The following is a 23,333-nucleotide window of genomic DNA, read 5'->3' on the forward strand; positions in this document are numbered from 1 at the left end:
CCTGTGGGAAACCCTTTCCAGCACCTCCTGAAATAGCAGATCAAGAGTCTTGAGGTGTGAAGTAAAGAAGGTTTTGTTCGTTTCATTGTCTTTTTTTTTTTTTTTTTCTCATTCCAGCGGGCAGCTTGTGCAAGCGGAAGAGTCCAGAATGTGACAAAGAGACCTCCATCTGCACGGACCTGGATGGTGTTGCCCTGTGCCAGTGCAAGTCAGGCTACTTCCAGTTTAATAAGATGGATCACTCCTGCCGAGGTACAGACAGGTTTACCCATCATTCCCAGCCCTATTTCAGGATAGGGGTGCCTATATCCACCTGCTTCTCTCTCTGCTTCACCCTCCCCATCCCCCTTTGCCTCTCTCTGGCCCTCCCTTTTCTTTTCTGAGTATATTCTTCCAAACTGAGGGTGACTGTTCTTGTTATTTTGTTCACAGAAGAATAAGTTATCTCTTTGGAATAATAGCATTATTTCTGTCTGGTGCATGCTAGCTTGGCCAGTTTGATTCAACAGAGGAAAAAAAAAAAGAAGAGAATGGAATGCTTATGTTAAGACCTTTTCTTATTTTGATTTGGAGGAAGTTAGAAAAATATTATTTTATTTCCCCAAAATTTATCTGTTGCCTGCTAATCTTCTAAGTTGGAAAGACAAACATGGAGTCGAGTCTGGCCTGGATCTTTTAGGGTCAGCTGTGGCTTAGGAGTCAGTATGCTCGGCTGAAGCTCAGAGGACCTAATCAGAGCCCCACCCTTCCTCACTGAACAAGTTTTATCTGAGGCAAGCATTTCATGTCTCTGCACCTCAGTTTTCTCTTCTTTAAGATGAGTGTAACGGTAGGTCATTATGTATTATAAGAATTGAGGAAGGCAATTAGATGTAGGTGCTTAGTAAGTTTATAAGCATTTACTCATATTTTCCGCAGGTGGTTGTTTAATGAATGAGTTACAGCTTTAAAGCTTTCACATCGTATTTGAAAGTGGAAATCTAATTCTACTAACCATTTGAATAAGGCTTACATTTTTTTTTCAATTTGAGATAAAGACTGCTCAGTGAATATAGCTCAAGAATATAGCTTTAAAATAAAAACTGATTCACATCAGACACTGTGTACCCTGACATTAAGGACTCCTGCTCTTGTGATCATCAGAAAAACTGGCAAATACTTAGACTGGTCTTTTATGGAGCTTTAAGCATTATCTCCCATTAGAATCTTGGATGACACAGATTTCCTGCTCAGTCAACACCTTGCTGGTGACAGATGTACTGGGATCTGAGTACAAATCACCTACTGGGGAAGGTGACATGCCGCTTATTTCTGTCAGGACTTCCCATTAGAGGACTCATCAAAAGAAGACAAAATCATATTGTAGGTCTGTTCTCATCTTGAGCTTTAGACCCTCTGACCTTCTCAGGTTTAGATAGAAAGTTATTTTAAAGTGGACATTGGCAACTCTCGGGTGAGACCTGTGGTCGTTTTGAAGAGGAAGGCCAGTTCTCCGAGTTGGGCCTCTGTCCCAGTACGTGCCTGGAATACAGCATTTCTCAGTACCATTCCAGGCTGCTGCTTTGCTACAGAGATAATGATTCCTAATTCCCTTTTATCTGGCTTAATGCAAATGTTCCGTGCCCTTCTTAGAATTGAGGATTCTACCCTGGCTTCATGCAGGAAGGTGATGGCACTAAAATCTAAATGTGTGGAGTGATGTGCAGATGGGGTCAGAGGATACAGAATAGATTGTGGTTGTGTGGAAGTGTCCCTGTGTGTCATTCTTTAAGAATGGCCCTCACTGCCTGCTTTTAGCTGGCTTGACCTGCTTCCATATATTTCCAAGTCCACGGTTTCATAATTAAGCCCCTCACATGCTACCTTTAGTGAAAGCAGATTGCATTTGATTTTGATTTTATAGGTAACTTTGAAAGTCCAGCAAAGATAGTGTATGTTTGTATGTAACAGAGCAATATAAAAACTTGCTAAGATACAGCTTTGTTGTAATGATTTAGAAAATATATACAAGCTCTATTCTCTATTTCTATAGAGGATTGGCCAAAGGTTATATCTATATACACATGCTTTATCTGTGTGCATGCTGTAAATGATATGGACATTAACATTATGTTTTCCATCTGGCTATCCAAGAAGTATGAGGAGCTCTTGAATAGCTTTTGTCTTGTTGCTGAGGCCCAGTGCAGCTTCTTCTCGGTAGTATGTGTGGCCATGAGGCCTCCAATAGTGGGATTTTGGAGCTTCACAGGCCACAGTCCTGTCGCTAGGTTCTCATAGGTCAGTGCTGACATCTTCTGGTCATGAGTGCTGGAACACAGGCATATTTAAAATTCAAATAGGTGCTTTTCCTATAAGGTTTATAGTTTCTTTCCATCATGTAGGTTTCATGAGCCACAAAGTAGAAGAAAAATACCAAGGCACAAATTTAAATTCTAAACATCTTTTTATATGTCATCAGAGGACGGGTGCCTTAGGAGTCAGAATCATGTCTAGAACAGTGCTCATCATATTTTGAGGCTCAGATGTCTATTAAATAAAGGAACACACATCATAGGGCAGCCATTTTGACAGGAAGAGATCCGCACTTCTTGATTTAGTTTGCTGCAACGATCAAAAGAACAATTAAATCCACCATTTGGTGTTTTTTTTTTTTTTCCTCTCTCTTTTTCAAGTCTTGAATTTGCTTCTTTTTCATAGCAGTAGAAGAAGTCCACTTTGGGCATATTTGTAAACTGGGCATGTTTGGTTCATCTTTTGTAGTCAGTCCCCTGGGTATGTAGGGAGAAGCTGTCCTAGTGAGCACCCGGGCTTCCCCCCAAGAGCTGCCAGCACAGCCCTAAGCATGCAGTAGCACTCTGTTGAAATATCACCCAATCTTTGGTGAAAGACTGAGCCTGTGTGAGTGAGTGAGTGTGTGTGTGTGTGTGTGTGTGTGTGTGTGTGTGTGTGTGTGTGTGTGTGAATTGACCCTGAGCTTCTTTGGCACAAGGCTAGCACTCTGCCACTTGAGCTACAGTTCCACTCCTGGCCTTTTTTTTTTTTTTTGGCGTTGTTTGTTGGAGATAAAGTGTCCTACCTGGGCTGGCTTCTAACCATGATCCTCAGATCTCAACCTCCTGAATAGCTAGGACCACAGGTGAGAGCTACCAGCACCCAGCTTGACTGAGTCCTTTTAAAATTAAAATATATCATTACATCATGGAGTCAGACTACTTCTGAAGCTAAATGAAAACAGTCTAACCCATGAGCTCTCAGGCAGGACAACAGATGGAATTTATGCATGACTGGAAAATTCTTTGGGCATTGTGACATCTATGACATCCCGTAACAAGCACCATCGAGATTTCCAGTGTCTGCTTCTTATAATAAATTGCCCTTCATACAAGACAGAAAGGATGACTCTGGATCTCAAACATTACAGTTCACGTTTTCAGCCCTTAAATGATCTGCCATGAGATAAATTACAGATTACTTATTTACGTGTTTATGTGTTATTTAGTGGCACTGAACTTGAAATTCAGGATCTTGTACTTGCTAGCACTCATTTGAGCCATGCTCTTGCCCCTTTCAAGCTTTTGTTAAGTTTTCAGGAAGGATTTTGTATTTTTTTTTTTTTTTTGCCAGTCCTGGGCTTGGGCTCAGGGCCTGAGCACTGTCCCTGGATTTTCTCAAGGCTAGGGCTCTACCACTTGAGCCTCAACACCACTTCTGGCTTTTTCTATGTATATGGTACCGAGGAATCGAACCCGGGTCTTCGTGCATGCTAGGCAAGCACTCTACCACTAGGCCAAACTCCCAGCCCCAGGATTTTGTATTTTTGCCTGAGTCTACCTTGGACCGTGATCTTCTTACCTCTACCTCCCCAGTAGCTGGGATTATAGGCTTGCACCACCATGCCCAGCTTATTTTATGTGTACCCTTAGTACTCAGGTTTGAATTTTAGGGTGTTGTGTTTGCTGAACTGCCACTCTACCACTTGAGCCACACCTCCAGCTGAACTAGGCCTGTGTGCTGTTCCTGAGCTCTTCAGCTCAAGGCTACTGCCCTACCCTGGAGCCAAGCCCCCCTTCCTGTTTTCTAGAGGTTAATTGGAGATGAGTCTCAGGTCCTTTTGTGTCCAGGCTGGCTTTGGACCTTGATCCTCAGCTTACTGAGTAGCTAGGATTACAGGCATGAGCCACCGAGTCGTTCAATGCTGGTTTTTGATAGTTATCTTGCAGAGGCAGTCCAGCCAACTTTTCTGCCTGACACATCCTTGAGCTCTCAGCCTCCTGCACTTAGCTCTAGATTATTTTTTAGACAGGATTGCAATAGTGTTTTTGTGTGGTCTGGCCCCAAACTATGATCTTCCTATCTGTGCTTTGTACATGTGCCACTATCTTTAAATTAGAGATTATTTGGAACAGTGTTTTCAGACACTCTTCTACAAAACTAGTGATAAAGTAATAGATGGTTTACGATAGTAACATAGGTTAAAAAGTAGAAAGGGAAAAATATTAACCACATCTACAAAGGTAATACTATTATACACAAGTCTGTAACAGGATGCTGGGAAGTATTTGTGAAAGACCTCCAGACCCAGCCTGCAGGGAATTCACCTACCCTGCCTCTGACCTCACTGCCTATGCACTTTGGGCTGTCACAGCTCGCCCTCATCGTGTCTGCTCTCTGGTCACAGATGCCAGCTCTGTGCTCTGCCTCGTTTCTTGTGTCTTACACAGTTGTATCTGACATACAGTAATCATAAATCAAAATTTCACCTCATTTCTTCTAGCAACAAATTTGTCTACAAGACTGTTTTTCATTGCTTTCATCCAAGCATGGACTATATAGCATATAGTGTTTGGTTGAAAGTATTCAGAGTATTATGTGATCAGATAAATTTGAGAACTGCTCGTGCAAGAGACTAGCTAGGCCTTAGCACTTCAGATGAAGCAGCCTCCCTGGAGCTGCACTATCAGAGGCTCAAAGTCATGTGCTTGGGCAGAGGACTATTTAGGCACTTCTACATATACTCAGAGTCCTTGCCAAAACTATATGGTAAGCCTTCTTTTATGAAATCCTAGGCATTCACCAAGACCATGACCTACTGAGTGTCACCCACAGCTTCCACTTGCATGTGAAATAGTGATAAGTGTACCATGTCATGTTGAAGGCTTGATGTATATCACAGTGGGTGAAACTTTAGTCTTTCTGTATATGGATGGATCCACAGGAGGCATTCATTTTTTTTTTCCAGTCCTGGGGCTTGAACTCAGAGCTTGAGCACTATCCTTGTGCTTTCTCAAGGCTTGAGCTCTACCACTCGAGCCATAGCACCATTTTCAGCTTTGGTTGTGTATCTAGTACCCGAGAAATCAAACCTAGGGTTTCATGCATGCTAGGCAAGCACTCTACCACTAGGCCACGCTCATGTTCCCACAGGAGACATTCTTCATCTTCATAGGGAACTTCCAAAAGCAATTATAACTACAAACATTCATATATTCATTCAGGTGTTTATTAATCTTGCATAATTTTATTATATCTTTATTACCATTTCTTTTATTATCATTATATCATTTTATTATTCTTTTATTATCATTTCTTTTTAAAATTTTTACTTTGAGGGGGAGGTCATGGGGCTTGAACTCTGGGCCTGGGTGCTGTCCCTGAGCTCTTCAGCTCAAGACTACTGCCCTACCCTTGAGCCACAGTCCCACTTCCCATTTTCTAGATGTTAATTGGAGATAAGAGTCTCAGGTCCTTTTGTACCCTGGCTGGCTTTGAACCTCGATCCTCAGATCTCAGTCTCTTGAGTAGCTAGGATTACAGGCATGAGCCACCGCACCTAGTGAAAAGTTTACATTTTATGTGCAAATAGTTTTAAACAATAGTACTGGACTTGAACTCAGGGCCTATTCTTTTTTTTTGGAGGAGGGTTATGGGGCTTGAATTTGGCGTGGGCACTGTCTTTGAGCTCTTTAGCTCAAGACAACCACCCTATTCCTGGGCCTGGACATTGCCCCTGAGCTCTTCAGCTCAAGGCTACCAGCCTTACCCTTGAGCCAGCCCCACTTCCTGTTTTCTGGAGGTTAATTGGAGATAAGAGTCTCAGGTCCTTTTGTGCCCAGGCTGGCTTTCAACCTCGATCCTCATATCTCAGCCTCCTGAGTAGCTAGGATTACAGGTGAGAGCCACTGTGCCTGACTTAGGGCCTACTCTTAATAGCAGGTGCTCTACCACTTATACCAGGCTGGTGCTGACTCATTTGCATGCATTATTTTATTCAATCTGTTTTATTAAAACACTATGTAGTAGATATTATTATCCCTTTCTTATCTTCTGCGTATAGATGGGAAACTGAAATCAACAAAGAGGTTAAGAAATGTTTCTTGATAAGGCTACGAGGTGAGCTGGCAATATTGTTTAGGCCCTATAACATTTTAAAGCTATTTGCTACCTTCAGTTTCTAGAATGCTCTTTTGTAGACTTCAGGGTAACCAGCAGTTAATTATACATGAGTTAGAAAAATTGACGTTAACAAACACATTTATGGGTTTTTCCTTTCTATTACAGCATGTGAAGATGGATATAGACTTGAAAATGAAACCTGTATGAGGTAGGTGTCATGGTCATTTACTCTGATGAAGTTGTTGCAGTTCCTGTTATAAAAACTATCCCGGGGCTGGGAATGTGGCGTAGTAGTAGAGTGCTTTCCCAGTACGCATGAAGTCCTGGGTTCGATTCCTCAGTATCACATAAACAGAAAAAACAGAAGTGGTGCTGTGGCTCAAGTGGTAGAATGCTAGCCTTAAACCAAAGAAGCTCAGGAATAGTGCCTAGGCCCTGAATTCAAGCCCCAGGACTGATTAAAAAGAAAAAAAACTGTCATAAAATAAAGACATATCCTAATAAAGAATAGGTGCTAAATAATGACATTCCTTAACTTCTTTTGAGATTCGAGGCTAATTCTTTTTTGTTTTTGTTTGTTGTCTCTTGATCTGCAGTTGTCCATTTGGCCTTGGTGGTCTCAACTGTGGAAACCGTAAGTATAACAAAATGCACAGGACCTGGTCGGGGTGGTGGGTAATCTCCTATTTTCCCCCATGTAATTCCAGGCTCAGTGCTGGGCAGCATGGGGAAAACAAGGAGAAAGACTTGTCCTGGATCTCTGTAGCACTCAGGGTCTGAAAGGGGAAGATGAGTTTACCCAAAAGGCCCTGCCTGTGGAGAGTCAGCATGAGAAAGTGAACACAAGTGGGAGTCAGGGCAGAGACCACACCTTTGTGTATTGGAAGGAGATCTGGAGAGACTTTGATCCCCAAGTATGGAAGGAGAAAGATAGATGACAGCCATGGAGCCCACAGTTTGTTCTGAGCAGTTTTTGAGCAAGTATGCCAGGAATATAAACAGAGAAAATGGCAGATGGTAGGGATTAGTTGGCAAAGTATATGGAGACTCAACTGTTGGAGTTTGATGGCTAGTATGAGAAGTTTAGACTGTAATGAGACACTGGGTTTACTAGCAAGACTCATAGCTTAGGAAAAGAGCATGGAGAGTACATGGAGGAGAATTTGGGGGCAGTGTGGAGACTTGAGTGTAGTGCCAGCCAGGGGTCACGCCTACAAGGTGGAATCTGCACCTCTGAATTAGAGAGTAAAATACAAAGCAATCAAGAATGCTGGTGCTGACATGTGAACTTGCTTTTCAAAGACCAGCTGTAATTCTTTAAAGTCAATATTTGAGACATTAGAAATTAAAATTCAAAATATGAAACAATTTTTGAATCAATAACAATTAAGATTTTATTTTAGAATATCTTTGCCTTTTACTCTGTAGATAAGTGTGCTAATGATATGTATTTTAAGTGTACGAGATTGGATGTATAATTGTGTAAAGGTTCCAAGTTTCCTTTTTATGTCCTCAGTGATGTTTTATCTATAAAACTTGCTTATTAGGAAAGTTTATTATTTAAGTTTGAGCACAAATAAAAATCAAATAAAACAAAAAATAAAGTAAGACCTAAGACATACTGCTATAAACCCAGCACAGAGCCTCTCTTAGGCCAGAGTGTAGGAACCTGAGATTGCATACTCAATTAGGATTATTGATGTGACTCATTATTCAATTTCTTTTGACTGAAAACTAGCAAGAAGTTAGAGTAGGGAGCCTATGGGAAGTAGGGAAGCACTTTTGGAAGCAAGCATATAATCAATGAATAGAAAGAGATAGTCATAGAAATAATGCTTTGTGTGTGTGTATGTGTGTGTGTTTGTTGAGCTACTTGAGCCACATCTCCATGTTTTGTTTTGTTTTGTTTTGTTTTTTCTGGCTATTTGGAGAGATAAAAGTCTTGTCAGTTTGTCTACCCAGGCTGGCACTGAACTGAAATTCCCAGATCTTAACCAACTTAACCAACTGAGTAGAAAGGATTATTGATATAACCAACTAGCTTCAGCTCTAATGTTTGGTTTTTAGAAAGAATGAGAGGGGCTGGGAGTAAAACTCAGTAGAGTACATACTTACCGTGCACAAGACCTTAGGTTTGAGCCTCAGCACAAAACAAAAAAAAAAAAGAAAAGAAAGAAAGAAAGAAAAAGTTTTTAAAAATCACCTTTTAGAAACCAGTTTTTGAGCTGTATGGATCCTGGCTCTTTCTGCATGTGTATTCCAGAGGATATCTTTGCTTCGAAGGGGCTTCCTGAGATGCAGAATTCTACTGTTCACTTTCTAGTGCTCTCAGATCATTAACATTTGTTATGCGTAGAGATACTGAATGCTTATATTCTATTCCCTTCATTTTCTGAAAGCTCTTACTTCAAGAAAAAAAGGTTTATCATTTCCATGATGTTTGTGGGTCCTGAAAGTAGCCAGGATTCCCCTGATTCTCAGATCCCCAGACTTATTTTTCTACCACACTTACTCAGTCACCATTACTATGTCCAGCAGAGGGCAGCATCTGCTTAGATTGTTGGTTTACAGTTATAGCTGCTATTGACAGTTTATCATTAGAGTAGTGTGGAATATCATTTTATATTTTTTGAAACAAGATCTCACTTATATAGCCCAGGCTGGCTTCTTACCTCGTCCTCCTTCTACTTCAGCTGCAGAGTGCTGGGATTCTAGAGATTCATCACGCCTGACTTTCATTTTATGATTTTGATATCTATATTACGTGGGTACTATAAAACAATTAATAATGGCTGAATACTATCATTACTTATAATAATACATAAAGACACAGATGGTGTTCTTGCTTCAACTGCATATACACTTGCCACCTGCCTCCTTATCTGAGTTCTAGGCCCACTCCTGGGTGTTGGTTAAGGAGTCAGGAATTCATCTCTGTGATGATAGCACCTCGAGGGCATATATAACTCATCACCCAATGTTTTGTGCCAAAATAGTGAAGACAGTAGTTACCTTCCAGGGGGGGCTATGAATCAGGCTGGAGTTTCCATAAGCAAGAAATGCTTCTTCTGTGTACAGACTTTCTTGGGTACACACTTTCCCAAGTCCAGTGAGACAGTGAAGGCTAGTATTATCCACTCTTGTATCTGGCCTGAAGATTCCCTTATTCCTAAGTTCTTTTTTTTGGTCGGTCATGGTGCTTGAACTCTATGTCTAGATGCTGTTCCTGAGCTCTTCAGCTAAAGGCTAGTGCTCTACCACTTTGAGCCACAGAGCCACTTCCGGTTTTCTGGTGGTTGAGTCCATGACGTTTCTGGGTCCTGAAAGTAGCCAGGATTCTCAGACCCCCAGACTCATTTTTCTGCCATACTTCTGCAGTCACCATTACTATCTCCAGCAGAAAGCTAGATTGTTGGTTTCCAGTTATAACTGGTAGTGACAGTTTATCATTAGTAAATGGACTCATGGACTTTCCTGCCTGAGCTGGCTTTGAACTTGATCCTTAGGTCTTAGCCTCCTGAGTTGTTAGAATTGCAAGCATGAGCCACCAGCACCTGATTTCATTCCTAAGTTCTTCATAGTCATCCAGCCGAATAATCTCATCATGCATGTCATACCATGTGTTCCTGCTGCTAAATGTGGTCCTCGGGACCAGCAGCATTCGTGTTACCCAGAAGCTTGTTAGAAGCACATAATACCAGGCCTCTCACTTCAGTCCTACGGAATCAGAATTTGACTTTTTAAATTATATTTTTATTGTAATTAATAGAAGGGTTACATTATATTCACCAGATAGAAGGTGCATTACTTTACAAACATTGATACCCTTTCTCATGCTTTTGTCCCCATTTCTCTCCCCTCACCTCCTCCCTCAGAATTTGACTTTTAAAGGAAGCATTGTAATTGTCCGTCTTCCCCGGGGTATACATGTATGTCTTTTTGTAAAAGGAATTTGATATCACTGAACATATCATTTTTAAACCTAGTGCATGAAAATACTTCCATTTTCGTAATTTCATAAGGGCATTTTCATAATTCTATACTATTTTGTAATATACTTAACTATCCACCTACAATTGCCTTTAAGAACCACTTCTTCTTAAAAAAAGTTCTTGTTTCCATTTTCTGGAGTTCATTTCAACAAGTATCAAAAGAATCACTTTTTGAAAAATATTCTCATCCTCTAATGATTTTTGTTGGTTTTATAGTTTTCTGTTGGTGTGGCTATAGAACTACCTAATTTCCTCAGATTTTGGATCTCCTGAGTGGAGTGCCTTCCCAGCAGACCTCACTGTGGCCAGGGAGGAGTTAGACACCATCGTCTCTATTTACAGCCCCTTTCTGCTAAAACCAGAACGTTCCACTTAAGGATATTCCCAGTCCTCCCACCCCTTCCCACAGTTGAGTGGCAAGTGTATAAAATACCTTTTAATTGTGTTTACCCTGTTCTTGCGTGGAAGCTATAAAGAGATTTATAGCAGTGGGAAATACTTTGTTAGCAGGCATTACTCAGAACAAATATCCAGGAAGGCGGCACTAAACTGCTTAGAAAGGAGAGGTCACTCATTACCCAGAAGTTAGCTGGGTGCCTCATGTAGCTAAAAGTAGTCATCTCACACGTCTTCACTGGCCTCTGTCAGAACCGCAGGGAACCAGGGCTGAGGGGGAGAGAACTGCTTGTCTGATATTGCCACTAGGGAGGACCATTGGTGAGACAGAACATGCAGAACCCTCAGGAGAGAGCACCAGAATCACCAGAGAAGTTTTCATAGTGGAGGGCAGGGAGCACTGGGCATGTTTACACATAGTCTGTGTACCTGATAAAGGTCAATTTTGGAAGGTGCCAAGAGAATAAAAGAATACAGTAGACAGAGAAGAATGAGACTATTTAAAAGGTAAAATTCTGGGCTGGAGGATTGCCTGAAGTGATAGAGCACTTGCCTTGCAGTGGTAGGCCTTAAGTTCAAGCTTTAGTACTGCCAAATTAAGAACAATAAAAGGTGAAATTATAACCATGAATCGCTAAGGGAAAACGTAGAAGGAACCAAGTGAACTTTGAAGTAACACTCATAAGGCTACTCCTTTTGCCTATATTATAATTATTTTTGTTTGGTTTTGGCCGACCATGGGATCGTTCTGAATTCAGGGGATACTGTCCCTGAGCCATTTTTGCTTAAGGCTAGTGCTCTTCCACTTTGAGCCACAGATCCACTTCTGATTTTTAGAAATGAGTCTTACAGACTTCCTTGCCTAAGCTGGCTTTGAACTGCAATTCTCAGGTATTAGCCTCCTGAGAAGCTAAGATTACAGGCGTGAGCCACCATCACCTGACTATAATACAGTATTAATGGAAGTTGTGTTGGTTGGCTAAAATCCCTCTAGAGTTTTGTTTTTTTTTAACCAAACCTGAGCCATGAACTCAAGGCCTGGGCACTGACTGTCCTTGGGCTTTCTCAAGGCTAGAGCTGTGCCACTGGATCCATAGCACCATTCCCAGTTGTTTTTCTATGTATGGGGTACCGAGAAACCTGGGTCTTTGTGCATGCTAGGCAAGCGCTCTACCACTAGGCCAAACTCCCGGCCCCATTTTTTTTTTAAGGGTTAGAGTGTATACCATGGTATTCCAGCATCAGCAATGGCAGCAAAGTGGACACTAAGAGCTCTGACAGCTGCTAGGCGAGCCTTCTTTTCAGAACACATGCTGATGTGCTTCATCTTCCTATCCCCTTTGCTGTTTGTCTGGTGTGTTTGTGGACACACAAAAGATGGAATGTCCACAGAAGATGGATTTTTCTCTCCTTCTTAGACAACCTGATGGAAAATAGAATTCTCATGCAGCTTTTAAGTATATAGCACTGGTTTAGCCATTTTGAGAGCAAAGGGCTTCTCTTTTTACCAGTCTTAAGATTCCTAGAACCAATTGATCCAGTTTGGACCAGGTGTTTATACCTAACCAGCTGTGGTCAGAGGAAAGCTGATGCCTCTACATGTATAAATAAGCATCATCGCCCTCACTGCCCATGGAAGGGAGTAAACTTCCCAGAAGGCAAGTGGCTTACGGGCGCAGTAGGTATCTTCTAAATAAGCATATAAGCAAAGACAACTAGAGCTTCTGGGAAAGATGAAGGCCCAGAGTGGGATGAAAGATGCTATCACAGTGCTGAGCTATGAAGATCAGGGAGAGAACCATTGCTTATGAAATACTGAAGTGTCTGTGAGAAGGTAGGCCTAAAAACTCCAAGTTTTTTATTCTGGAGACTCTAGAGAGGCTCAGACTAGGAAAAAGGATGGATGAACAGTTGCATATAGATTATATTACTATATTCAGTTCACAGTCTGCTTTACTGTCCTCTCTTACAAACAGCACCTGCTGCAGGAGCTTAGCAAAAGGGGGCTTACACAGAAGGGATGGTTTACCATAATACCTAGAGAGCAGTTGTACCAATTTCCTTCGCTTTTCTTTTTCTTTTTTCTTTTTGCCAGTCCTGGGGTTTTAACTCAGGGCCTGAGCACTGTCCTTGGGCTTTTCTCAAGGCTAGCACTCTACCACTTGAGCCACAACATCACTTCTAGCTTTTCTATGTATGCGGTACCAAGGAATTGAACCCAGGTCTTCATGCATGCAAGGCAAGCACTCTACCACTAGGCCAAACTCCCGGCCCCAACCAGTTTTCTTTACCTACATAAAATCGGGTCATTGGCTTTTTATCCCAGTCTCTCTTATTTCTGCTTGTTTGTTTGTTTTCCATAATTTAGCCTATCAGCTTATCACCGTGGTGATTGCCGCTGCGGGAGGTGGGCTTCTCCTCATCCTCGGCATTGCCCTCATTATTACCTGTTGCAGGTAAGTGATGAGAATTTACATCCTAATTCTGTTTTTTGGCCTGTTGCAAAGGGCCTGTTTCCACTCTTAAAGAATACTTGAGATGGTTTGTAGCATTTAATCATAATGTGTAGCTGAACAGTTAAAAAGGAAATTCACAATAGTTGGTGCCTGAGAAAAATTTAAAAGAGAGTAGATGGAACTTTATTTTCTTTATTTAAAAATAAAATATTCTCAAGTAAATACATACATATATACATACATACAAGCTGGAAGTGGAGGTGCAGCTCAATTGGTAATGCACTAGCACCCAGACCCTGAATTCAAGCCCCAGGACCAGCACAAAATAATCCCAAAATCACAATCAACCAAAAAAAAGACAGTCTAGATTTCAATAGAATTAAGAACTTTAGATCTCCAGAGCTGAAGTTCTGAGGTAGAGGCTTGTTTAGAATGTGTAGTCGCTTGGGTTCAATCCCAGTCCTTTAGCATGCCAGAACATTTGTGCTCCAAAGGACAGTAACAAGAAAGTAAACCGGACATGATGTTGCATGCTTGTAATTCCAGAACTTGCTGAGGCAGGAGAATTAGGAATTTAAATTGAGGCTAACCTGGACTATATAATGGTCTGCCTCAAAACACAAAGAAGAACGGAAAGAAGGAAGACAGCCCACAGAATGGCAGCAGGAGTATTTGAAGGTGAAGGGATTTAAAGTATGATAGATGGATGGATGGATGGATGGATGGATGGATGGATAGATAGATCTCAATACCATCTATATATCACATATATATACAGACAATGTATGTATATATGAGAGCATAATGAACCCCTCCAAATCAAAAAATGGTATTATACCTATATCTAGACAGATAGATGGATGGCTGTAGACAGAGCATGATGAAAGGGATTATCCAGAATATTTTAGCACTAGAGAAACTGTTGCCACAATGGGGATGAGCAGTAAATTTGACTCTAGGTTTCCTGAAGCCAGTGAAATTGAGTTTGTACTGGGAAAGGAAGAGAAAGGAGGAACTTTGTTAAGGTGCAGGAAAAATCTGGCCTTTGATGTAGAGGTAAGATTTTTTTTTTTCTGCCACTGACAAGGAGGGTATTTTAAGAATTCCTCTGTCTCTAATAGAGATAAGACAGACCTTTGCCTCGGATTCACCAAATTGCTATCGGAGACAAGCCTTGTGTGGAGAGGAACATCTAGTTATAAGACTAGCTATCCCAAGGGCCAAAGCTCAAGGTTGGTGGAGGCCTCATATTTTTCAACATGTTCTGGGCCAAATTATGTAGGCATAACCTGAGAAGGGAAGTTAGTTATGAACAAGAAAGTCATTGTTTGAGACCGGATGTTCCACCCACCAGGACAGTAGCAGGTGTGCTTTTCACTAGCATACAGGAGAGCAGCTCCCAAGCCATAGGCAAAAATTTGATCCCATAAACCTGAGTCAGATTGTACTTTTCCCATACATTTTACTTTCAGGGAAGCGATTGGGAAGGAAGAAACTTCAGGTTGTTTTACCCAAGGCAAATATTTAAGTTTTCAGTTCTAGGTTCAGGTGTAGAGCTACATACTTCAACAGTAAACTAACAGTGAACCTCAAAGTCACTTTTACTCTTGTGTTGAAATGAGAATATGGATAGCCCATAGCTTTTTTGTAACTATCCTGCTTTTGCTATTAATGAAGTTATGTGGTGATGAGATACTTGATTCCAGTCCCAGCTTTTCTAGTAGTACAATGTGACCCAGGAGCCAAGTTAGCTGTCTTCACTAAGCCTCAATTGCCCACAGAGCACTTGATGCAGTAAATCTGGGTGAGACCTAGACTCTTCCCATGTTTGTTTGTGTTTTTTGTTTTTATTTTTGTTTTTTTGTGTGTCATGGGGCTTGAACTCGGCCTGGGCGCTGTCCCTGAGCTCTTCAGCTCAAGGCTTCCACCCGACCCTTGAGCCAAGCCCCATTTCCCATTTTCTAGAGGTTTATTGGAGATAAGAGTCCCAGGTCCTTTTGTGCCCCGGCTGGCTTTGAATCTCGATCCTCAGATCTCAGCCTCCTGAGTAGCTAGGATTACAGGCGTGAACCATCGCACCCAGCTGACTCTTCCCATGTTTTTCCTGATGTTCAGGCCTGGTGGGGATGGTTGTATCTTACGGCTCAAGCAGTCTGTGCACTTTTTTTTGTTTGGTCTTTGCCAGTCCTAAGGCTTGAGCTCATGGCCTGGGCTTTGCCCCTGAGCCTCTCTCTGCTGAAGGCTAGAGCTCTACCACTTGAGCCATATCACTACATCTGGCTTTTTCTGAGTATTTTATTGCAAATAAGAGTCTCATGGACTTTCCTACCCAGGCTGGCTTTGAACCATGATCCTCAGATCCTCAGCCTCTTGAGTAGCTAGGATTGTCCAGTAGTCCATGCACTTTCAACTGTTGTTTCCCTGGCATCCCCCCAAAAAGTGCCCTCTCCCACAGATGAGTCTAACAGCTCTATGGCAGCTGCCAGTCCTTCTCTTTCAAGCCCTTGTAGATGGGATATCTTTTTGCATCTTGGTTTTGTACCTAATTTCATTTTTACTTGTTTAGGCAAATACTAACATTCCCCAGTGAGCACCCACACAGAAATTATAGTCTAATTTACATTGCAAAATAATGGTTGGTATTTACATAGATAACATTTCTTTGTGTGGGGGGGGGGAGGGGTCATCGGGCTTGAACTCTGGCCTGGGCACTGTCCCTGAGCTCTTCAGCTCAAGGCTTCAGCCCTACCCTTGAGCCAAGCCCCATTTCACGTTTTCTAGAGGTTTATTGGAGATAAGAGTCTCTGGTCCTTTTGTGCCCGGGCTGTCTTTGATAACATTTCTTTACATAAGTTACTCACAGAGGTTTTCAAAATTTTGTTTTTAATCACACAGAAAGAGTAAAAATGACATAAGCAAACTCATCTTCAAAAGTGGGGATTTCCAAATGTCCCCCTATGCCGAGTACCCCAAGAATCCTCGTTCACAAGAGTGGGGCCGAGAAGCCATTGAAATGCATGAGAATGGAAGCACCAAAAACCTCCTCCAGATGACGGATGTGTATTATTCGGTGTGTATTGCACTCTCCTGTGCCCAGCATAGCCACATGCTCCCACCTGGTCAGGGAAGAAAACAATTCTATTTGGCTATAAATAAAGCATTACAGGGCTGGGCGTTTGGCCTAGTGGTAGAGTGCTTGCCTGACATGCATGAAGACCTGGATTCCATTCCTTGGTCCCACATACATAGAAAAAAAGCCGGAAGTGGTGCTGAGGCTCAAGTGGTAGAGCTCTAGCCTTGAGAAAGTCCAAGGACAGTGCTCAGGCCCTGAGCTCATGCACAGGACTGGCAAAAAAAAAAAAAAAAAAAAGCAAAAAACGAAAAGCATTACAGCTAGCTAAAAGGTTCAAGAGAGTGGTAGCACAGAGATTGCTGCTTAGGTATTTTCACACACATTTATTTATGACATGTTTGCATGCTGGTGTTTATTAGTTTGGGTACTAAAATATGGAGGATATTTCCAAGTAGCACTTTATGGGAACAATAATTGACAAACCTATTTTTTTTTTTGGTGGGTCATGGGGCTTGAACTCAGCCTGGGCACGGTCCTGAGTTCTTCAGCTCAAGGCTACTGCTCTACCCTTGAGCCAATTACCACTTCCCATTTTCTAGAAGCTAATTGGATATAAGAGTCTCAGGTCCTTTTGTGCCCAGGCTGGCTTTGAACCTTGATCCTCAGATCTCAGCCTCCTGCATAGCTAAGCCACCATACCCGGCTCCACAAACCTACTCTTAAAAGTTATAAGAATGGCGCCGGGAGTTTGGCCTAGTGATAGAGTGCTTGCCTAGCATGCACAAAGACCCGGGTTCAATTCCTCAGTACCACATACATAGAAAAAAGCCGGAAGTGGTGCTGAGGCTCAAGTGGTAGAGCTCTAGTCTTGAGAAAGTCCAAGGACAGTGCTCAGGCCCTGAGCTCAAGCCCAGGACCGGCAAAAAAAAAAAAAGTTATAAGAATGGAAACTGTAAGATTAACAATTTAGTGATATTCATCCCTTGTCCCTTGCTTTCATTTTTATGTCTAAACCGACATTTACCTAATCTGGTTTGGTCAAATAGTTAAAATTTGGACTGGAAAAGACATGAGAAGAATATTTCATCAAGCACTTTTCAGAGATTTAGTAGAGACTATTCATTCAACAGTTTTTTCATAATTTTCTCTGTCTAGTCCAGGACTGTTATTCATAAAGACAGGAGAGCACTCTGAGCCCCAGATTCTTCTGTCCCATATTAAATTTAACCCAAGTCTTACTCTTCTACCCTGCATGGTTCCCTTTGCTTTATGCTGTGTCCGCCATAAAGCAAACATAAACCAGGATATCTGAACCAAAGAGTAAACCGATGTCAGGTGACTTCTCATCATTTCAAGGTGTAGCAATAAACGTGCGACCTTGCCCTGTGGGGCCTTAATGGCACTAGACAGTCTCAAAGAAATCACCATCCCTTTGGTTGCTACAGAATTGGCGATGGTGATCAGACTTTGGATGGGAGGGGCAGCTTTCTTCATGCTAGGGAGCTGTTTGTTGTCATGTGCTTACTGGAACATCTGAACCTGAGAGACTGAGAAATGAGAGTGATAAATGTAGACACAAACTTGGTTCTAGTTAAAATGTTTTAGTTCCTATTTTTGCATAAGACGTATATGCTTTGCTAGGAAAATCCTTTTTCTTTCATAATTGACACCATAATTAGGCAAATATTTCCCCCAGGTGTGCCCCAGTACCTTTGCCCCAGTGTGGTAGGGTCACTAGCCACAAGCAGGTGGGTGGCGTTCATGAAGGCCCAACTTCACCACATGTTTCCATGGCATTAGCTAAGAAGTTGCTTAAAAGACATCTAGTTAACAACTTCAGTTGGGGCCGGGCTCACAAATAGGAGAGGATTGCAAAGTTGTCATGACATTTCCATTTTGCCAAAGTCATCCAGAGATCCCTTAGGAGACCTGTGTGTGTCACTATGTTTTGTTCCTTTTCAGAGAACTGTACAGCAGATGCCGAAGTGTCCCGCAGACTATGTCGAGGGACCACACTTATTTTGAGGGCAGGGAGGGGAAAGGCAAGATCTATTTATAATATTGGTAACCCCTGCCCTCCCTGAGCCCTCCTCACAGTCTGAAAGGCTTTGCACTTCCCCCACTCCAGTAGAAATCTGGGTGTACCTTCAGGACGACTTCTCCCCTGTTCCTCTCCCCAGTGACCGCTACCACTCAACCAGGGACCTGTATTGTAAGAACTGAGGGGCAATTTTTCTGAGACTGACAGGCTAGAATTTCCGTATGACACCGTCCAATCTCTGTCCTCACTATGCAGTCCACACATTGGACTCCGCAGTACTCCTCATGGGGTCCCCTGCCCTGGAACTATCTCAGTGTGCCCCAGGACAAACATCCCCCCATGCCATCTTCTTTCTTCTGATGGGTAAAAAAACAAAAAACAAAAAACTGCACTTCTCAGCCCCATACCAGTCTTGTATTTTGTTTTGTTTTGTTTTTGCCAGTCCTGGGGCTTCAACTCAGGACCTGAGCACTGTCCCTGAGCATCTTTTGCTCAAGGCTAGCACTCTACCACCACACCACTTCTGGCATTTTCTATGTATGTGGTACTAAGGAATCAAACACAGGGCTTCATGCAGGCAAGGCAAGCACTCTACCACTAAGCCTCATTCCTAGCCCACCAGCCTTGTATTTTATGTCTGAACAGTGTCTAAAACCAAGCTGCAAGCCTTATGTGCCTTAGCTATTATCCTCATCGCCTGTGGTGTGGTGTGTGACAGCTGGGAGCACAGCAAGGAGACTGGGTTCCCCAGCCCACAGTCGGCCACTGTCACTACTATATAGGCCCTTTATGCATCCTGGAACCCGACAGCCTTTACCACACCCCCTTATTTTAAGTTGAAGATATCTCTAAGAATTCAGATATAATTTTTTTTAAAAGAAGAACCCCATCTTCATTTCAAAAGCAGTAGGCTGAATAGTCTGTAGAAGCAGCGCCCAAAATTACAAAGTACAGCTCACCTGAGTGGATAAGATGGTCCTCGCAGGAGGCACAGGTGGGGCCCAGGTGAGTCCCACCTTTGGCTCTTGTAGATTTATGTTGATAATGCACAGCTCCTGTGTTTTATTTCTGCCAAGAGAACATTTTTATTTCTGAAGCTATTAGAAAGAACTTCTCAGAGTAGCCACCCTGCTGTACCCCCTGGGACCTGCACCGGAGAGATTTTTTTTGTTGTTTCTGTTTTCTGTGCCAGTCCTGGGGCTTGAATTCAGGGCTTTAACAGTGTACATGAGTTTTTTTGCTCACGACACTCTTATCACTGGAACTACAGCTCCACCTTTGGCTTTTGAGTGGTTAGTTGGAGATAAGAGTCTCCTGGACTTGGGGCCGGGAGTTTGGCCTAGTGGTTAAAGTGCTTGCCTAGCATGCATGAAGACCCAGGTTCAATTTCTCGGTACCACATACATAGAAAAAAGCTGGAAGTGGTGCTGAGACTCAAGTGGTAGAGCTTTAGCCTTGAGAAAGTCCAAGGACAGTGCTCTGGCCCTAAGCTCAAGCCCAGGACTGGCAAAAAAAAAAAAAAGAAAAAAAGAAAAAGAGTCTCCTGGACTTTTCTGCTCCTGGACTTTCCTGCTGCCTCTGATTCAGTATATAGATAGATCTCAGCCTCCTGAGTAGTTAGGATTACAGGCGCAAACCACCAATTAATTCCACACCGTTGTTTTTTTTTTAGTCATAGGGCTTGAACTCTGGGCCAGAGCACTGTCCCTGAGCTCTTCAGCTCAAGGCTACCACCCTACCCCTTGAGCCCCTTTTCTAGAGATTAACTGGATATGAGTTTCATTGTCTTTAGTGTTCTGGCTGGCTTTAAACCTAGATCATCAAATCTCAGCCTCCTGTGCTAGGATTGCAGGTGTGAGCCACCATATCTGGCAACACCTCCCTTTTTTTTGTGCCAATCCTGGAGTTTGAACTCAGAACCTAGGTGCTATCCCTGAGCTTCGTTTGCTCAAGGCTAACAAGCTACCACTTATGCCATAGCACCACTTCTGGCTTTTCTTTTTTTTTTTTGTCGGGGTAATTTATTGGGGATCAGAGTCTCATGAGTTTTTGCCTGGGGTGGCTTTGAACCTCAGTCTTCACATATCAGCCTCCTGAGTGGCTAGGATTGCAGGTCTGGACTATCAACACCGGCTCTTAATCCTCTTTTAAAAATAAGGACAAATTAGAAAGTTTGGGCTCAGCCTGGGACACAAGTAGAACCTTGTCTCAAAAAATCAAAACGGAAGGAAGGTAGGAGACAGACCTGTGAGGATCCTGTCTTCTAGGTCAGATCTTGCTGTGCTAGTTACAGCTATTGCCAGTGTAAGTTTACTAAAATGTATAATTCTCTTATGCTTAAATTTAAATCCAAGAATAATTGGCTTTTCATTTTTTTTCCCCTTTGACAACAGCCCACAAATGTAAGGAATCCTGAACTTGAACGGAACGGTCTGTACCCGGCCTACACTGGATTGCCTGGCTCACGGCATTCTTGCATTTTCCCTGGACAGTATAACCCATCTTTCATCGGTGATGAGAGCAGGAGGAGAGACTACTTCTGAGTCAGGGAAGAGGTCCGTTGCCCTCAGCCAGTTCCTGGACCTCTGTGGTTCAGAGCACTGGCTACTCCCAGGACTTGTCAGAGCCACCAGTAGGTGGCAAACAGAAAGAGGGACTGGTGTGACCACAGTGGATGGGAAGGGATGAGTGTGGAGTGGCAGGCTGCTCACTTGGCACCTTCATTGTTACTGTGAACCGACCGTGGACAGTACCACGAGAGTTTCTGAGCGCTGCCGCGTGCCACTAGCACTAGGGAGTAGCCACAGTGCGCCAGGAGGTATCATTGCAAGGACCCGGGTTTTTTGGTTGGCACTTTAGTACATTGGGCAGGGAGGTTTCCTTTTGGTTTGAGAGTGTTCCAGAAAGAGGGCTTCTTTTCGTGGGACACTTTTCTGGGCCACCATGTGGTGATTCTTTGCAGCCAGGTGCACACGCTGTTTTCCTGCCCCGTTGCTTGTGTGTGAAACAGGGAGAGGGATGTACCACTGTGACCCAGAGGTGCTGCAACCAACAGTGCTTTACTTCTAGGTGGCCTTATGCTCATTGCCAGGCCATTCCCCTCAGTGAGAAATGGATGCTGGTAACAAGTTGAGGTGACCAGTGGGTTTTTCCACCTTCCAATTCAGTCTCACTTCTTTAAGCAAGTGCAAATCAGGACAAAACAACTTACACTTGATTTGAGTTAGAGGCATCCAGCTGCCTCAGTGATGAGGCTAATGCCTCAGTGATGAGGCAGGTGGGGGCGGGAAGGTGGCTGGTCCTGCCTTGCGTGGAGGCACTTCTCACCACAAGGAAAGCCATGGCTCCTGCTCTTCTGACCACTGTGGCAGAAGCCAGAGGCCCCTGTGGATGGAGTTAGAAAGGAAAGCAGAAGTAGGAAAAGCAGCCTGCTGTAGTCCCTGCAGCTGAGCATGGTTAGAGGAATGGGCTAATAAATTAGATGTTAGATTTCCGTGGGTGTTCCTGAGGAAAAGTAGGGAGCCGGGATGGAGCGAGAGGTAAGTGTGCCGACCTGCTAATCTTTGTGTTTCTAAAGGTGTCCACAAACTCAGAGTATAAACCACCCAGAGCCACATATTCGCTGCAGAAATAACTTACGTTTTCTCACCCGGTCACTGCTGCCTCTTCGGCCCCTGTGTAGCGCCCTCTGGGAACAGGTGTGGCTGAGCACTGGTTAAGGCCTGGGAGTGTGCTTGGGAAGGAAATGTCCTGTGTCTTGTTGGTTGTGCCTGTGACTGGGTCCTGCAAGGGGGTTGTGTTCAGTACTCCATGTCTAACTGTGGACTGTGGTCAGTGTCTGCCTGTTGGCCGTCCCCATGGAGGGAGGGAGCCCAGAGGGGCTCAGTGGCCCACACTTCTGGACATTGAGCTGTGCTGGGGACAGTCTCCCCCGACGTGTGCTTCTTCAAGATGTCCTCTTCAGAATGCGCAGTCCCCCCACGCGAAGCCTGAGCTCCCGAGGCCACCCTCACCATGCTCCCGTCACCTCGTAGAGACAGGTAGTCAGGTGCATGGATTTCAGCAGTTAAGCTGTGCTCACCTCACAAGTATTAGAAGAGTCGTGTTGTCCATGAATATTAACTTCCAGAATCAAACTCGTCACTGTCTTGATAGCTCTCTGGAACCAAATGGCCCTTGGTGCCTCATGTCTAGCTAAAGAACTCAGAGCTCCTGGCCTCGGCTCACCTGAGCCAACAGGCTCAGCGGCCTGCTCCAACTCCTTATGCAGCATATCTGCCCCGCTCCCGACCACCAAGGGCCCGTGTCCAGACACAGGATGCTGTGTGCAGCCGCCGTCACAGCTGGAAGACCGTCCACAGTATCTGGGCCGGAAGCTGTAAGCCCCACAAAACAAGGTGTTCTGCTTGGAAGTATTCTTAGGAAGAACCCACAGCCTAGAAAAGAGTGTCGTGTGAGTTCTTAAAATGCTTGCCTGCTCATATACGTTGTCTAAGTAGAGTGGATTTAGCATTTTATTTTGTTTTCTACTGTGAAAAAAGAGGGCACCAAGCAAAGTGCTCATAGCATGGCCAGTTTCCAGGAAGCCTGTGGCGTACAGAAAGCATCGTGAGGGTGGAGAAGCTTGAAAAGGGCACAATAGCAACCCAGTGTACCCTGTGCAGCATGGGAGAGAAGCTGGGGTTACACCTGCTAGGGCTACGACCCCTAAATGGCTTGCCTAGGCCCAGAGGAAACAGCTGGTAGGATGTCAGCAGCCTGCAGACAAGGGGCTCAGGGCTGAGTGAACTACACTTGCCACTCAAGATCTCAGCTGGGGCACAGTGGTCAGTGAGATGCCTCTGTGGGGAAGAGTCACTACAGGTTCCACCTGTGTCCTGCAGCATGCGGCTAGGGGAGGGGCGAGGCCTTCCCAGGTTCCTTCCTGGAATTGAAGCTCTGGGCTGGGGTGAGGTTTTATTTTATTTTCTATTTTCTTTTTC

General features: G+C 43.5%; 1 protein-coding gene across 1 annotated transcript in view; it reads left to right on the plus strand.

The window, feature by feature from the left end:
- The window catches only part of Heg1 (heart development protein with EGF like domains 1), a 67,863-nt gene extending 45,638 nt beyond the window's left edge, over positions 1 to 22,225 (plus strand). The window contains exons 14-19 of the mRNA XM_090330699.1: positions 118 to 252; positions 6,559 to 6,601; positions 6,990 to 7,027; positions 13,150 to 13,237; positions 16,133 to 16,307; positions 20,745 to 22,225. Coding sequence (XP_090186825.1) covers positions 118 to 252; positions 6,559 to 6,601; positions 6,990 to 7,027; positions 13,150 to 13,237; positions 16,133 to 16,307; positions 20,745 to 20,894 — 629 coding nt within the window. The 3' untranslated portion in view covers positions 20,895 to 22,225. The remainder of the gene's footprint in view (positions 1 to 117; positions 253 to 6,558; positions 6,602 to 6,989; positions 7,028 to 13,149; positions 13,238 to 16,132; positions 16,308 to 20,744) is intronic.
- Positions 22,226 to 23,333: the final 1,108 nt, after the last annotated feature.

This window comes from Megascapheus bottae, chromosome 1 (assembly GCF_031878675.1).
Source record: "Megascapheus bottae isolate mThoBot1 chromosome 1, mThoBot2.hap1, whole genome shotgun sequence".
NCBI lineage: Eukaryota > Metazoa > Chordata > Mammalia > Rodentia > Geomyidae > Megascapheus > Megascapheus bottae.